Below are 17,037 nucleotides of genomic sequence, written 5' to 3' on the forward strand. Positions count from 1 at the left end.
TCAATTTCTGACTACAATTTCATCAGACTTTTAATATTTACATAAATGTCTTTATACTAACAGTTTAAATTTTACAAATGACAGTGTCATAATTGTTATACATAATTTGTTATACAGAAACTTTTGTATTAAAATAAGTCCGTTTAATTCCATGCACATTGAATCCCATTTTGTTATTTTATAACAAGGTAAGTGATCAATTAATACATACTTTACCTATTTGATTAGCAAGTAAACCTTAATTGCATAGAGGTTTGAGTTCTGAACGTGGAGTCAAGAAAGACTTTGGTTAAAGTTTCTCTTCTCAGTGATTCTGGACAAGTCACACAGCTTTTCAGTGCCTCAAACAATTCCCCAGAACTTACCTACTGAGTTATAGATGGACTTTAGGTGGAGGGATTTCCTACAATTGGAATTCCCCACGATAGGGAAATCATGTTTAATACAATATTACATTGTTGGTCTTTCTATCTTTTTCTGTTGTTGGCACTCATTCTTCTGCATTTATTAAATTACTTTTTTCTCTTCTTGGTTCAGTTGGTCCAGTTCTCAAAATATGTTGGAGAGAGTAATTGTTTAGATTGATCACGTCTTAGAATCGTTTCAACATCTAGTTGAAGAGCCTTTGTTATATGTCATTCAGTCTTTGGGGTAGTGCTTTGGGGTTTTTCTTTTTCCATACCTATTATTTTGTGAGTAACCATCCTATTTTGAGTGCTGAAAATTCATATTATCCAGTGAGAAAGATTCTGAAAAGTTAATTGAACAGAAGTTTTTCTTGTAGATACAAGATTTTATGCTTCACTACCTTCCATTTGAAGACTTAGAGTGGATCATTGTTTGATTTTCTGTCATCTCACGTGAGTTTTCATCAGGAGCTGACTTAACAGCACTTGAAATTGATACACTAACTTGACGTTTCAGCATTTTCATAACCCTTCTCTTGTAACCTTTGCATGCAAAGAAATATATGAAAGGGTCCATGCAACAGTTGAAGTTCATCAGGCATACAGTAAAATGGAGGGAAATCTGGAATATTTGTTGTTCTTTGCAGTCTGGTTCTTTTTGTAGCTTCTTAATCATATGTTGGATAATTGCAATATGATAAGGTGTGAAACAGACAACAAAAACAATAATTATGAAAATAATTGTGTTGAGAGCCTTTTTGTTTACCCCTGATTTCTCGGTTAGCGGATTTTGTTTGGCAGTTTGTAAGAGCTTACAACATATTTGAGAATAGCAAATCAGTATGATTCCAAGTGGAATAGCATAACCTATTAAGCAGGCACCGAGGAGAATCCAGGGAAGATTTTGTATTTCTTCAAAGTTTGGATATTCCATGCATGTTATCCTTCCATTTTCTTCCTTTGACATAGAATGTATAAGTAGTGGGAGTGTCTGACCAAACACGAGAATCCACACAAAAATGCACACACATTTAGCATGCTTGATTCTTTTCATCTTGTTGTATCGAAGAGGGTGGACCACAGCAAAGAATCTATCGATACTCAAACAAGTCATGAAGTTCACACCTGCATATGTATTAATGTAAAATATAAGAGCAGTTATCCTACAAGAGCTTTCACCGATTCTCCAGTCAAATCCCATCGCATAGTAGGCTATCCGGGTTGGCAGAGCAGTAGTAAAAAGTATATCAGAAATGACGAGGTTTGTTGAATAGAGAGTGGTGGAATTGATTTTTTTTCTGTTCTGAAAAATCACCGACAAGGCTAATAGGTTGCCAAGGAGTCCAATGATGAAGACAATACTGTAATGAAGAGGCATGAAGACCTTTGCTGTACTTTGGTGCGCATAAAGGTCACAGTGATTTGTTGGAGAAGTTGTGAAAGGTGCTGTGAAGTTCATTTCCATTTTTGGTAGAATTTAGGTTCCTGGGGGGAAAAAGTAGAAGCAAATAATTAGTTAAAAGCATCATTAATCATCTGTTGCTAAGAGGAAGAAGTCTGTAGTTATGCCTGACAACTACTCCCTTTGATATGAAATTCAGCAATTGTAAAATGTAGGTTGGGGGTATAAACAGAGCTTTAAGAGTCTGAAGTTAAAAATTCATGTTGCCACAAAAAGCTGGGGAAGTCCTGGGCAAGAGAAGTAGATCAGTATAGATGAGACCAAGCCTGTTTTATGGTCAGGAAAGCACTGGCTTCTTAGTCTGAAATTCCCCTCCTTCCTTCTGAATCACTGTGATTAAAATAAAATGATACGTGAAGCCCCCTACATCTCAGGCAAGCATAGAACTATGGTTTAAGCTGAATTTCAGTTGGACATTTTTAATATGTGGTGCCTATCACTGCCAGGAAATGAAATTAGTCATACATTTAGAAGACTGTGAGGGTTACCACAATGATCTGATTTGTGTCAGAAAAGTGTGAAAAGCAGACTCAAAGCTTCATGATAAACCAAAGGCGGTGTTTTCAAGTTTTAAAGGAAAAGGGAAAAACACTAAGAGACACCAGAGAAGCATGTATTTGAAGAAATGGCAGAGTCGTGAATTCCCTGCAGTTATTTCTGAAAGGAATCCATTTATCAGGAGAATCTCTGTACACAAGATCTGTTTTCTCAAAGGGACTGAGGAATTAGCGGGAACACTCTATATTTCTAACAACGATACTACTTACTTTATATCTAGCCTCTCATAAATACCACCACCAAGATCCATATACACCCATAGTGCCTTTAGGGTTCGGCACATTCATACCTTTCCTTTTACTTGGGCTACACTCTAAACAAATTGGGTTCTTCCACCTCCATGCCTTTATTAATGTTTACTCTGCTTGTATTTATGTCCCCAACACATCCCCCAATTTGGACCTGTTAACAGTGCTACCCACCCTTGAAGCTACTTTACATGTAGTCTCTTCCATGAAGGATTGCCATATTCTTCTCTAATCATTAATGATTCTCCTCATCTCCAAATGTGTGTATTGCTTGATCTGTACCTCCCTTCTGATGTGTCCTGAACTTGTGCTGTTCTATAATCTAGTTATTTGTGTACGACATATCTCTCAACTAGATTGTGAGCTCTTTAAAACCAAGGACTTCAACATGTCCTATATAACCTTCATATTTTCCCCATTGCTTAAAATAGTGCTTAGTAGTAGGTGTTTAATGAATGTTGGTTGCAGTTATAGCTTGTGTAACAAAAGTAAAGTGATGAGAAAATCACAACATGTATATTTGGGGGGAAAGGGTACATGCAAGATATATTGAGGAAATGAAAATAGGAAATTGGTGGGGTGGCATTACGAATCCAGACAAGGGGTGTAGTTTAGGAAAAGGCATTATGAAAATTTGAACTTCCTTTCTCATTTTGGAGTAAAATGTTGCTTTTTAAAAATTGTAGCCATAGCACCCTTTATTCATGTTATCATTTATAAAATATTTCAAAACTCAGTTTCCAGGGAAATGTCATTTAAAAAGAGCATTATAGTTATTAGTCTGACAGCTTTCTATATGTGTGTGTGTGTATATACATACATATATATATATATTATATATATATATGTAATCATTATTACAGTGACTGAGAAAATGAAAGTTATAGGAATCAGGGCTAAACATTTGTTTGTCCCAGGTGGTCATTTGTTACTGTAAATATAAGTTCGACTTCTAAGCTTGACCCAAACATGTTGTCCACTAGAAGCAGAAATAGTATACTTTTCCACATTTCTCAGTTTTAAAAAGTCAAAAGAAAGTGGATACTTTTATGGTCCAGTTTTCCCTGTGGAATCCTGCCATTTAACATACTGTTGAAACAGAACAGATCAACTCGTCCAATGCCAGTTTTTCTCAAAACAGTTTGCCTGAGGGTTGATAGGGATTGACCCCCTCCAGACCCTTATGTAGGTTCTGAGTCATTCATGTTTATACTCTGTTTCATGGGTCTGAATTTGTTCTGTATCTAATTTATTCTCAGATACTCCTAATTGTGTAACTGTTGAACAATTCATGTATTTAGGCAGACTATACCAAGTTGAATTTGAAGTTATGGTACCTTACAATTTTGAATAGATAGGAAAAAACCCTAACATTTTCTCAAGACTCTGTTCTTTCCTGAGGATGTGCAAGTGTTGTTGTGGGCATGGTACTTTCTAGCTAAAGAAGAAATAGCCACCATGACCTGTGCATTTTTCTTGGGCTTGTGGAGTGCTGTGACAGATGGGAGGCTGGTAAGAGTGTTAATGGAAATTGCAGATTTCTTCTGTACCTCAAAACAACCTTCTCCACTGCAGTAGAACCCCCTCTAACCAACAGACTATGTAGAAACTATCCATAGCTATTCTAATGTCTCCTTGAACAAAAAGGTGTCAAATGCCATTTCTGCCTCCTTACCAAAGCTTGTTGCTTTCAAATCACTTCTTTCAGTATACTGGTCTGAGAAAAACATAAAATTTTCCCCGAGCTAAGCATCTGTAGAATTATTTGTTTGTAAGTAAATGTTCTATGGTTGGGGGATGCGTATTTATCTATATGTGTGCCTGGTAGGCAATGGTTAATAGAGTTGCTCACATCTTTTCTGATTTTATCATCTCATTTTTGCATAACCAGATGTGTTGAACTGACATAATCTTTGTAGCCGCCTGAAAAGAAAAGGCAAAAACTTATTTTACTAGAATTTAAAAGAAACTATTTAAGGATTAATGTAATGTATGTCTTAGAAATAGTTTTTTGGGGAGAAACAGCTTCTGAGCATGTGTACTTTCATTTCAATATATGCACTTAAAAAAATACTAACACATTTAGAAACTTACTCTAGGCCTGCACCAACTGGAACACTAATTTTCTAAAAACTTTCTAAAGTAAGGAAGTCAGTAGTTTGCTTTTGTGTCTGCAATGTCTGAATTCTGTGCACTTTGTTGCCTTTAGTGGCCTGCTCTTTGTCTCCCTTAATGTTCTTAATAGGGGCAGCTAGGTGGCACAGTGGATAGAGTGCCAGACCTAGAACCAGGAGGTCTCATCTTCCTGAGTTCAGATCTGGCCTCAGACACTCTGTGACCCTGGACAAGTCACTTAAACCTGTTTGCCTCAGTTTCCTTACCTGTAAAATGAGCTGGAGAAGTAAACAGCAAATTACTCCAGTATTTCTGCCAAAAAAACCCAAAATGGGGTCATAGACATGATTGAAAAAGTGACTGAACAACAGCAACAATATTCTTGATGCCCTCATATTCTTTCTTTCCACCCTCCAATCATAGGGTCTAATGAGATTATTCATTTATGCCATGGTTCAAATGACTAGCAGCTATAAACGTTACCCTTTCAGATATATTTGTACTTCAGCAGAAATCATAACCATAAATTAAAAGAATTTATCTTGAACTGGCAAATCCAGTTGATGGGAAATGATTTTCTTTCTTCCCCAGGTGGTTATGAAATGATATCGCATAGGCCTGCTACACTCCCTTTGAGGCTGGCCCTGCCCAGCTATAGCTTACACACTAGGAAAAGCTAGCTTTCTAAGGATCTGAAACATTGTGTCATGCAAGGAAGTTTCAAGGAACATGTATTTGAAAAGACAAGCACAAAATCAGATTTGTGGGCACAGGTTATATTTGTCTTTTGCCAAATAATGATTACTTTTCAAAAATCAAACTTCTTTTGTTTATGTATAATCTTGGCTCTTTGACTTGTTCTTTGGGAGCAATGCAGAGAAGAGGAAAATAATTCCATCTGAGGAAGGCTTAGTAGGAAGGTATGAGAAACTTGGAAAATTAGGTGCAATAGGAATCACAGAAAGTTTATTAGATTGTGGGACAGATGGGAAGTACAGAAAGTGACAGAGAGTATGCTGATCAGTTTGCAGCAATAAGTCTTAGTCTCTTCTGTTCCCTTGAGCACAATACACCTGTTGGGCAAAAGGGATCTGTCATCAGCCCCTGCTCTAATTACCTGGTTTTCTAAGATCTGGTATTTGTCAAATATTTCCATTGGCTATCTTCTGCATTTGAGGCAGTTGAGTGACATCCAATGGCTCAATAGAAGAAGAGAATTTAACAACATCGTTTCCTTATTTGTTGTTTAGTAGAATGGCCCATGAAGTAAAAACCTTAACACCTTTTGTAAACAAGAATCCTAAAAATAAGAAGTTCAGTGACTTAGGTGACAGACTACCTACTGTCAATTTATTGGCAAAGTTGGTTAAAAAACCAAAACGGTTCTCTATCCATTGGATTCTATGTTTTATACTGGTGGCATGCCACTGATCTCCTCCCTCCACCCCCATCCAATAGAATGGAAGCTCCTTAAGATCAGGTATTATTTTTGTGTCCCCAGCATTTAGCAGAATGCCTTGACCACAGTCAGATGAAATTCAAATACATTAATAATGACAAACTGAGGCTACTGAATTAAATCAATTTTTCATACTGTTTATGAGGTGATTCTTCATTTCTCACATTGAATTCTTTCTGACTGATAGTTTTATCTTATGAAAAAATACAGGGAATGTTTTCAGGAAAAAATAACATTGCAGTGAGGATGTACCTCCCTAAGACTAAAAAGCTAGTAGATGGATTAGACTTCTGAAGTCCCATTTAACTGCTGTATCTTACAGAGCTTTCTTTTTTTCTGGTCTGTAGATATACAGCAAACATTGAAGTAGCAGCATTGTCTTTTATTAAGGCCTAGTTGTTTCTTTCCAAAAATAAGTTGTCCTGTAACTTTGCAGCTAGTTACCAGTCTGCCTCTGAAATCAGTCAGGTATAGGATAAAACAGTAGGAGAAAAATAAGTTTCCTATTGCAAAAACTCTTTTCCATTCTTTTGTCACTTGTCTTAATGCCCTATATCTGGTATATTCTCAATATAAGTGAACTGTTAGTTATGTTTCTATCTTACATTTCATAGGACCGTAGATTTAAAGGTTGAAGGGACCACAGGGGACAGCTAGACCAACTTCCTCACTTTACATATGAGGAAACTGAGAGCTAGGGAGGTTAAGAGATTTGTCCAAGGTCACATAGCTGCAAAAGCAGCCTTTGAATCTGTGTCCTCTGATTCGAAGTTGATGCTCTTTCTATCACAGGACGCTATTTGTTACTTTTCCTTGGAGAAATGAAAGCTTATTATGAGGAAAGAATTAAGCAGAACGTGAAATGTTTTATATCAATAAATTGTCTTGTTAAACACCTAGTTGAGTAGGAAAATTTGCATTTCCTAGAATCCCAGACTTAGAAAGAAGCTGAGAAATCATCCCTGTCTCCACCTGCATAGCTCCTGACACACGGTTGGTTGACAGGCTGCTTCTTGAACAGTTCCAGAGAAAGGAAATTCATTACTTCAGAAAGAAATGCATTCCAGTTTTGACAGTTCTATTTTCTCCTTATAATGAGCCAAAATGAATATCCCTTTAATTTCCATCTCTTGATTCTTGCTTTTCTGCCTAGATTTACGTAGGAAAATGCTACTCCTTCCATAGTTTGTCCCTTTAAATATTTGAAGACAACTCTTATTCTCCTTCTGATTCTTCTCCTTGTTATAAAGTTTCCTACTTTGTTCAACCATTTCTCATATGGCATGGTTTCTAGACTTTTTCCATCCTGGCCTCTCTCATTTTGACTTACAGTTTGTCACCATCCCTTTGAAATGTGGTACCCAGAAAGGAACTCAGCATGACAAATATGGCCTGATCAGCATGGAGTTAGATTAGTCTGTAGCCTCCCTTCCTCTCTTTCTTCTCTTCTTTACTGATTCTTTTGTTACTTTTTTCTTATAAAGCTGAGACTATAGTATGCAAATTACTGATCAACCTTAACACAAAAAAGGCAAATAAGTGAAGGCCTGCTGTCACATGCTATTAAAGTATATGTAATAATACAGAATGCCAATATGATGCTTGCCTTGGGCCTCCAAGAAAGTGCTTTAGACCAGGAATCTGAAGGCCTGGGTTCAGGTGCTAGTTCTGTCCAGCACCTAGTCATTGTTTGACTACAGGCAGGCCATTTAGCCCCTCCAAATCTTCCCTTCCTCACCCATCAAATAGATCCGTGTTGCCTTCCTCCTAGGTTGTCGTAAGGAAACCACTCTATAAATTTAAAGAGTTACTCTTAATTTCTATTTTAATAATAGCATTTATATAGCTCTTTAAAGTTTACAGGGCACTGTAGATATGTTATCTCATTTGATCCTTAAAACAACCCTATGAGCTAAGTGCTATTATTAGGAAACTGAGGCACACTTAGGTTAAGTCCAGAGTCACACAGCTTTTAAGTGTCTGAGGCAGGACTTGGACTCAATTCTTTCTGACTTAAAAGATCAGCACTCTATTGATTGACTGAACCACACAAGCTGCCTCAGGGTTGGATACTCGCTCCATTAATGCAGATTACAACCATTCTGTGCTCTAGCATAGATGAGGTGAGTTACAGGATTTTAGTTGGAAGGGATCTCAGTGGGCATTTAGTCCATGCCGTCCTCAAAAAGGGAATTTCCACTATGCCATACCTGACAAGTGGTTGTCTCCCCTTTGCTTGAAGAACCCTTATGAGGGGAAAAGCTCTGCTCCCTGAGATAGCCTGTTCCACTTTTGGACAGCTCTGATTGTTAGGAAATTTTTCCTGACATCAAGGCTGAACTTGTTTCTTTGAACTTCCACCCATTACTCTTGGTGCTGCCCTCTGGGACCAAACAGAACAAGCTTAATTGCTCTTTTGTGTGACAGCTTTTTAGATACATCCTCATTTTCTTCAACTGATTGTCATCTAGCATGTACTCGAGGCCTTTTGCCATCATAATTGCCTTCCTTTGGAACCATCCAGTTTATCGATGCTCTTCTTAAGCTGTGTCAATCAGAACTGAACTCAGTATTCCGGGTGTGGTCTGACCTGGGCAGAGTTTAGCAGGATTGTCATCTTGTTCTTGAAAACCATGCTCTCAATACAAGCCCAGGACTACAATGGCTGTATTGCACTGCATATTGAGCTTGTAGACCAATAAAGCCTCCAGATTTTCTTCAGACAAACTGCTGTGTAGCCAGCCCTCTCCCATCTTGTACTTATGGTGCCAGCTTATTAGATTAAGTTTTTAATGATTTATGACCAAAACAATTGATTTGTCTGGTGGCCAAACATTGTCCTCAGAGTTGCGGACTTATCTCATAAAAGAGATGCGCTATATTAATGGGACATGATGTGATCTGTAGTGTGACAGTATCTAGTAAGTATAGTAAGAAAGATTCCATATTGATTTTACTAGTGTTTATATAATCTTATGATCTAAGTTCAGAGTATTTCAATGGATATTAATTACACATTTTTTTCATTTAAAACCCTTCCACCCATTAGCTTACTTATAATCACCCTCCAAATAGACAGAGATAGGTATTAAATGCTTCTCTTTTCCTTACATAGAAACTGAGGTTTGGAAAGATTCTGTGATTTGCCCAAGCACTGTAGGTTATGTAGCTAGACAAGAATCTGGCTTGCTTAATTTTCAGGCTGAGATTTTCTTTCTAACTTTCTAAGAGGAAAATTCTTCTTATACATATTTACTTCTTATGAGACATTATAAATACTATACAGGGATATCATTGAAGATAATCACTTTCATTGCCATTAATTATATTTCTACTCCCAAACTGTATTATGATTTAAGGTCAAGAAGCACTTTCAAATTTTGATTTATAGTCACTACCTAGCCAGAAGACAAAAAAATTAAATAACAAGTAGTGTAAGCAGATTTTGTAAGCAAATTTAATTTTTTAAATAGTTAACTCCTTAATAGTAAAAACATAATTCAGATAGTCTCTTATAGTCCCAGAAGGGCACATGAAGTTTGGTAGGAAACCACAGATTAGAATGGAAGATAGAACTCCCCTGGAGAGAGTTGCCGTGCTGGGTTATCCCAGTGATTCAGAAATCTCTCAAGTGGACAGTCCTTGATACCCCTAGCATGTTTGAGTACAGGGCCCTAGTTAGATTTTATCTTGTGCTCTCCGTACATCTACATGAAACTTTTGATGAAAACAACTTAGCAATTCTTACTATTAGGGCCATTGGAATTTTCTATGTGCAGCAGTAACAAATGCTAAAAACATTTAACTTGAGAATCAACAAGTATTTACAGAGCATCTACTGTGTGTCTAAAAACATCTTTTGGTTTTACTTTGCTAAAGCATCACATCTATGTATTGCTAAAAACATACAATCTTCCTATATAGGGATATTCTATAAGACGTCTCTTTGCAAAGAGATTCTAAAAATCTTGATCATTTAATCTTTCCTTTTTTCTCTCTTTGAGGTGTTCTTTACTGAAACATAAACTCACAGGCATACATACCCACATATTCTTGCTTGCCAGGAATTATTCCCTTTGGGCTGATGCTAGTTAAAGATCTTTTTACAAGTCTTGGTCATTTATGTAGATTCTATTGAGACTCCAGTTTATCCTTTTATTTCCTGTTAAGCCTAATCCAGTTTCTTAGCACTTACTGTTCTTATTTTGTATTGAATCTTCTATGCTGCATTTATCTCCTCTACTAGATTATAAATTCCTTGAGGGCAGGGACAATCTCTTATTCAACTTTGCAAACCTCTCAGTATCTAATGCAGAGTCTTATATACAGTGTTTTCAGAGTGAAGAAGAATGAGTGAATTTTTCTGGTTTCTTTTATTTGGTATGGCTATGTAATATACACAGAGAGATTAGAAGTCAGAGAATTAATTTGATTAATAAAGATAAAATTATTTAGAAAGCTAAATCCAGAATATTTACTGCTTCAAATTCTTATATTCTCTTCAATTAAGATAAATCAGATTAAAAAGGAAGAGAGAAAAATAATCTAATGTCCAAAAATATTTTTATTTCAGTAGCAACAGAGGAAAATATAAGAGAAAAAGTAAGTTTGGTTTTTGTTTTAGAAGAATATATGCATTTTGATAATGCTTAAGTGTTTTAAGGATTGATTTTAAAAGGCATGAAAATAACTTAAATGGATCTCGGGAGTTCATGTTTTGGGAAAGAACTCTTTTAATTACATTCCTAAACAGAAAAAGAATCTTGGAAAAATCACTGTCCTAAACTCATCATGACACTCTTTGAATATTAATTTTAGAAAGACTTTCTTTCTCCAGTAAGGAAGTTCAAAGGTTAGTTCTCAGTCCATAATTCACATACCATGTCCTAAAACATCAATTTAATATCATATTTCTTCATTGGTTTACCCATTAAGATAGTATTAGTTTATCAGTTTATATAGGTACAGAGATTAAGCAATAATGATTAATAAAAAAAGAAGAAGCAAACACATTTTTGGTATGTTTATCTGTCTTTTCTGTTCTGTGTTAACAGGAAAAGGTTATTAGTACTATTACTGCAAGGGTGCAAATTAATAGTATGATAACATTTTCATGCAAGTACATGTAGCTAGCCAGTGAATTAAATTCACTTACAGTTATTTGAGAAACTAAATATTTCAAAAGCATTAGCTTTATAAAATTCCTAAACAATTGATAAAGCACAATGATTTTCTACTTACTTGTTAGTGATTTTTAGGTCCTTTGTGAAGCAGTGATACTTGGCAGAGCGACTGTAGGAAACTGAAGCTCACTGTTCTTGTCATATTTGTTTGAAGGAAGATGATCTACTGATATCCTTTTATGGTTTTGCTTTTTTTTTTTCATCATCCTGTTACTGAATATAGTAGCTGTCTGTTGCCCTGATGTGCACATGTGCATGGTTTTAAATGGGAAGTGAAATGGCTCTTGTCCTGCTGATGTTTCACTGTCTGGCAAAAGTCCCTTGGAATTTATGAGTTGCTGATTTCTTTAGGTGGAACTTTATAAAATTTTAGTTTTGAACTTACAAATTTTATTTGAAGGCGACTAAAATAACAACCTGAAAACGAAGTATGGATTATTTTTGTGTATTTTATCCATATTATATGTGAATGTATTTTTTAAAAAAAGATGCCAAGAAAGCCTACCTAGGAACATGCTGTGTGTGAACTCTGTTGAATCTGTTAATTATTAAGAGCTTATGAAGTGAATAAGAGAGACTGTTCCAAGTATGAAGGAGTAGTTCAGGCAAAGGTAGGAGAGTGAAGACTGATAACTGGAAGTCCATGGAGGACACACTTTAAGAATAAAAGCAAACAGAGAGAGGGATGAGATTTCTTTTAGTAGCATATCTCTGATGACTGAAGAGCATCCCATCAGGGTTTTCTGAAGCATGTGTCCAGCATCACTTTTGTGCCTTGGAGAAATCTACTTTGTCTCATGTTAAATTAGGGACAGTCAATCACAATGTCATTTTGACTATCAGGGAGGCGGATAGCATGTTGTTAAAAAGTACTAAATTTTATCTAGTCTCTTTTCTGTTGTCATGTGGTATCATTATTAACTTTGTTAAGGACTCTTATTTTGCTCCTTCCTAAGGTTATCAGATCGTTTCCATTTGAAGAAGAAAATTAATTGTATTTTTTAAAAAATAAGGTATGCATAAGGGGCACAATTGACTTCTAACTCTTAGTGTTTAAAATGAGTATAGAAAAAGGCATATTTGTCAAATATGCATTTGACATAAAGTTAGAAAGGAGGTCAGTGGCGAGTTGAATATGAAGGGATGATGTCTAGAAAAATAAAATCAAATTAAGGGATGAGAGAGGAATATATTGAGAGAGGGAGAAATGGAGAGATAGAATGGGGTAAATTATCTCGCATAAAAGGGAAAGAAAAAGCAGTTCTGTAGGAAGGCAAGAGGGGGCAGGTGAGGGGGAATGAGTGAATCTTGCTGTCATCGGATTTGACCTGAGGAGGGAATACCATACACACTCAATTGGGTATCTTACCCCACAGGAAAGAAGGAGGAAGAAGATAAAAAAGCGGGGATGATGGAAGGGAGGGCAGAGAGGGGAGGAGGTAATCAAAAACAAACTTTCGAAAAGGGACAGGGTCAAGGGATAAAATTCAATAAAGGGGGATAAGTCAGGAAGGAGCAAAATATAGTTAGTGTTTCACAACATGAGTATTGTGGAACGGTTTTATGTAATGATACGCATGTGGCCTATGTTGAATTGCTTGCCTTCTTAGGGAGGGTGGGTGGGGAGGGAAGAGGGGAGAGAATTTGGAACTCAAAGTTTTAAAAACAGTTGTTCAAAAAGAAAAAAAAAAGTTTTTGCATGCAACTAGAAAATAAGATACACAGGCAATGGGGCATAGAAATTTATCTTGCTCTACAAGAAAATAAGGGGAAAGGGGATGGGAAGGGAATGGGGTGACAGAAGGGAGGGCTGACTGGGGAATGGGGCAACCAGAATATATGCCATCTTGGAGTGGGGGGGAGGGTAGAAATGGGGACAAAATTCATAATTCAAACTCTTGTGAAAATCAATGCTGAAAACTAAATATATTAAATAAATTTTAAAAAAAAGAATAAAGGTACAGTGTCCATAATACAGGTAAAATTAATCCTACTGTACTTTGGGGCTTATTTTTTCAAAATTGCTGAAAATTCTGAATTTAAAACACATAAGAAAGATTATTTCCATGTACAAAGCAAAACACAAAAGAGGAGTCTCTTACTTCATACAACTTTTCTAAAAAGTATATAATAAATTATACTTGTTATTTCCAAAACTGTCTTGCTTGTCTGTGCTTCCTTCTGAACTTCATTCTGCTTAAAAGGTATTACAGTGGCCCTCTTTTGGGGGAGAGTATCATTATTTCCAATCCCCTTCCTTCCAACCTCTCCCCTGAAATTAAAAAAACAAGAAAAAGGAAAAAAAAAACCAAATAGACATAGTCAAGCAAAACAAATCCACTCTGTGTCCATGTCCAGAAATTTCTCTGTGCCTTGAATCCATTACCTGTATCAGGTCCTCTGGAAGAAGGTTTTATTGCATTAATTAAAGTTCTTGAAGTCAAAGTTGTTTTTGTTTTCCACCGTTGCTGTCCTTATGTAAATTTTCCTCCTGCTCACTTACATTTTGCCTCAGTTTATATTATTGAAGATTGTCTGCCGTTGTGTCTTTTGCTGTTTCTTAGGGCACATAATATTGCATTGCATTCAGTGGTACTCCAGTTGTCTAAGAGGTGATCTAAGGCACTCCTTTAGATATGATTTTTTGCTTTTCTCTTGCTGTCGATGTGACCCTAGGCAAGACCCTTTGTTTGCCTCAATTTCCTCATCTGTGAAATGGAGCTAATACAAGCATTCACCTCCCAGGGTTGTTGTGAGGGTCAGTTAAGGTAATAATAGTAAAGTGCTTAGCACCAATCCTGCTGCACGGGAAGTGTTATGTAAATGTTAGCTATTATTGTTGTTATTATTATTATTATTAGCTACACCCAAACACACACTTTTTACTTATCTCTACAGTTTCTGGAAGTTCATTTTGTGTGTAACTATTCCCTCCCCAGTATTATCCTTCCTCTTAACACATTCCTCAGTTGTTGAATTTGATGTATTTCTACACTGTGACTCTGTGTGTGTGTGTGTGTGTGTGTGTGTGTGTGTGTGTGTGTGTGTGTGTGTGTGTGTGTGTGTGTGTGTGTGTGTGTGTGTGTCCGTCCAGGAGTGTTTAACTCTCCTTTGTCCATTTCAAATGAATGATGCCCAGGCTCCTCCCTTCCCTCTCCTCCCCTCCCCCCCCCCCCCCCCCCCCCCCGTGGTCTTATGTACCTCAATTATGAGAAATACCAAGTTCTATCCCGTTCTTTCTCCTTTTTATATATTATATTCCTTTTTCCTCTTTCCCCTCTTCAGAACCTCAGAACAGAAGCAATTCACTGCTACATTTGCTTTTATAATTTTATTTTAAATTTTACTCCCTCTATCCTTTCAAGACAGTAAGATTCTGAAGGAACACATGCTTCTTCTACCCCATTAGAATGTTAGCTTTGTATCATCCTAGAGCCCCGTTTAATTGCTCAAATAAATTTACTTTTCTAGGTTTCTTTCGACTCATGTATTTGTATTTCAGAGTCCCTACTCAATTCTGTTCTTTTCTTCAAGAATGATCAAAAATCCTCTATTCCGTGAAGGGTCCATTTCTTCCCCCATAATATTCTACCCTACTTTGTAGGGTAATTTATCCTATTTTGTATTCCTGTCTCATTAGCCTTTTCCAGTATTGTATTCCAGGGTCTCCTGGTTTTTAGTAGAAGCTCTCAGGTCTTACGTTATCCTGTCTATAGTTTCTTGGTTCTTAACTGCTTTTTGTATGTTTGAAGTGTCTTTTCTTTGATATAGCCATGTTGGATTTTGGCTGTGACATTCCTGGGAGTTTTCCTTGTGGGGTTACTTGTAGTTCTTGCAGAAAATCCCTTTTCTCTTTGAGCTTCTGCTTGCTGTTGTTATGGGGATACTTGATTCTTTTTGGCAATCAGTAGATTTGCAATAATTTTTGATACTAGTCGATGTTTTCTTTGCATCACTTATCCAGCCTTAATTCCCAAATCAGGTTTTTGTGCCTGGGCCAATCCTCACTCCCTGCTGTGCTTCTGAATGGGGTGGTCATCCCTGCTTGGTATTGTTCCAGGTCCCCTGGGCTCTTGAGCTGCCCTCCAGCTTCTGGGGTTAGACCCACTAGATCTTTGAGTATCGATCTTTAGGAACCTCTCTGGAATCACAGGACAGAATGTTAGGGAGCACAAGTGATCACTGCAACACTCCCCACTACTGTTACCTATCCTGGGGCTCTCAGACCACATGGAGGCTTTCTCAGGGGAGCCCTCTACTCTTTCCACCTCCTATCACAAAGCTTTATTGGTTATATGTGTCCCATTTTGGGTCTCACTGGGAACGACCATATACTGGTGGCAGCTTTGCCAGAGGGGTCCCCTTTCTTATAGTCTGTGGGCTTTGGGCTGACTTTTTGTGAAGTTCTAGATTGAAAAGAGTAACTTGTTATATTTTTCTTGTTAGATTTCTTAGTCACAATTCAATCTGGTGTGAATTTTAAGGTTTTGGTTGAGTAGGTATTTGAGGGTTGATGATTTGCTGCTCTTTCAGGCAGTGATTTTGGCAGGACAACCACTGCCTTACATAGGGGAAGGGAGAGCATGGGAGGTTCGATGAAGGATGAGAAGGTTTGGAAAAGCCGCTGCTATGAATGGGATAGTGAAACAAACAGGGAGGTATGAAAGGACTGCCTTGCTGCAGTGAGGTCCCAGTCGAGATTATGTAACACAAACTCATAGTAGACCCAGTCAGCGTGATTTAGTGATTTTCATTCAGCTTTGTTCTGTAGCATGTGAATAGTAGCAAAGACAGTGAATGGTGGGAGTAATCCAGGACTGGGGATTGGCAGGGTGAGATCTTCAATAGGATAAAGGGCAAGGGACTGGAGAAAAAAGGTTAGTATAGAATTGAAGGGAAGGAAATACAGTGTAGCCAGCGCAGGGAGGGTGATGGTCTAGGAAAGACCGAAGAGGCCATCCCTTAGTTGGAGCCCATATTATAGGCCAGAATGAGGACAAAGGACAGAGTTTGGAGTTGCAGGGCAGAGGTGAGGTGGAGTAATAAGGATTTCAGAGTTTATGAACATGTGTGTGGAATACTTTTGGAGGATGTCAAAAGATCAGGGTATGACCACTTTGAGTAGCTGTGGTAGGGTAGAGTAGGCCATAGGGAATGACTAAATTGGGGGATTGGGAGGTTAGGGTATTTGAGAATATATCATTATGTATATTGATGTATGAGGGCAAAAGTTGCAGGGGAAAGGAAGACCATGAACCAGGCTCCATGAGGAAGGAAGGAACGTCATGAGGAAAGATTGGACAGTGACTAATGCTGTGGTATTTTATAAAATTCTCTCTCTCTCCGTCTCTCCCCCTCTCTCTTCCCCTCTCTGGGAAAACACAGCTGGTCTCAAATTTTAAGTGGGTTTTTTTTGTTTGTTTATTAAACAAATGCTCTGTGGTTTGCAATTATCTGTATCTGAAATTTAGTCATTTAGAATTTTGCAGCTATTAATAATCTTAAACTTGTTATACTGAGGTATATAATATGCATTTTGGTCTTGAAGATTCCTATCAGTATGTTTATGTTTGCATTTGAAATACAACCTCAAAAATTAATTCCA

The 17,037-nt window shown here is 37.2% G+C and overlaps 2 protein-coding genes across 2 annotated transcripts in view; one reads left to right on the forward strand and one right to left on the reverse strand.

The window, feature by feature from the left end:
* Positions 1 to 17,037, forward strand: part of UBAC2 (UBA domain containing 2) — a 245,180-nt gene that overhangs the window by 118,244 nt on the left and 109,899 nt on the right. The gene's annotated exons all lie outside the window — the stretch shown is intronic.
* Positions 48 to 11,568, reverse strand: LOC118845815 (G-protein coupled receptor 183-like). The gene is made up of 2 exons (XM_036753853.1): positions 11,491 to 11,568; positions 48 to 1,892 (listed from the first exon to the last, which is right to left on the reverse strand). Exon 2 carries the CDS (start codon positions 1,870 to 1,872, stop codon positions 805 to 807), a length of 1,068 nt encoding a protein of 355 aa, XP_036609748.1. The 5' UTR covers positions 1,873 to 1,892; positions 11,491 to 11,568; the 3' UTR covers positions 48 to 804.

The sequence above is a fragment of the Trichosurus vulpecula genome, chromosome 4, assembly GCF_011100635.1.
Source record: "Trichosurus vulpecula isolate mTriVul1 chromosome 4, mTriVul1.pri, whole genome shotgun sequence".
Classification (NCBI taxonomy): domain Eukaryota; kingdom Metazoa; phylum Chordata; class Mammalia; order Diprotodontia; family Phalangeridae; genus Trichosurus; species Trichosurus vulpecula.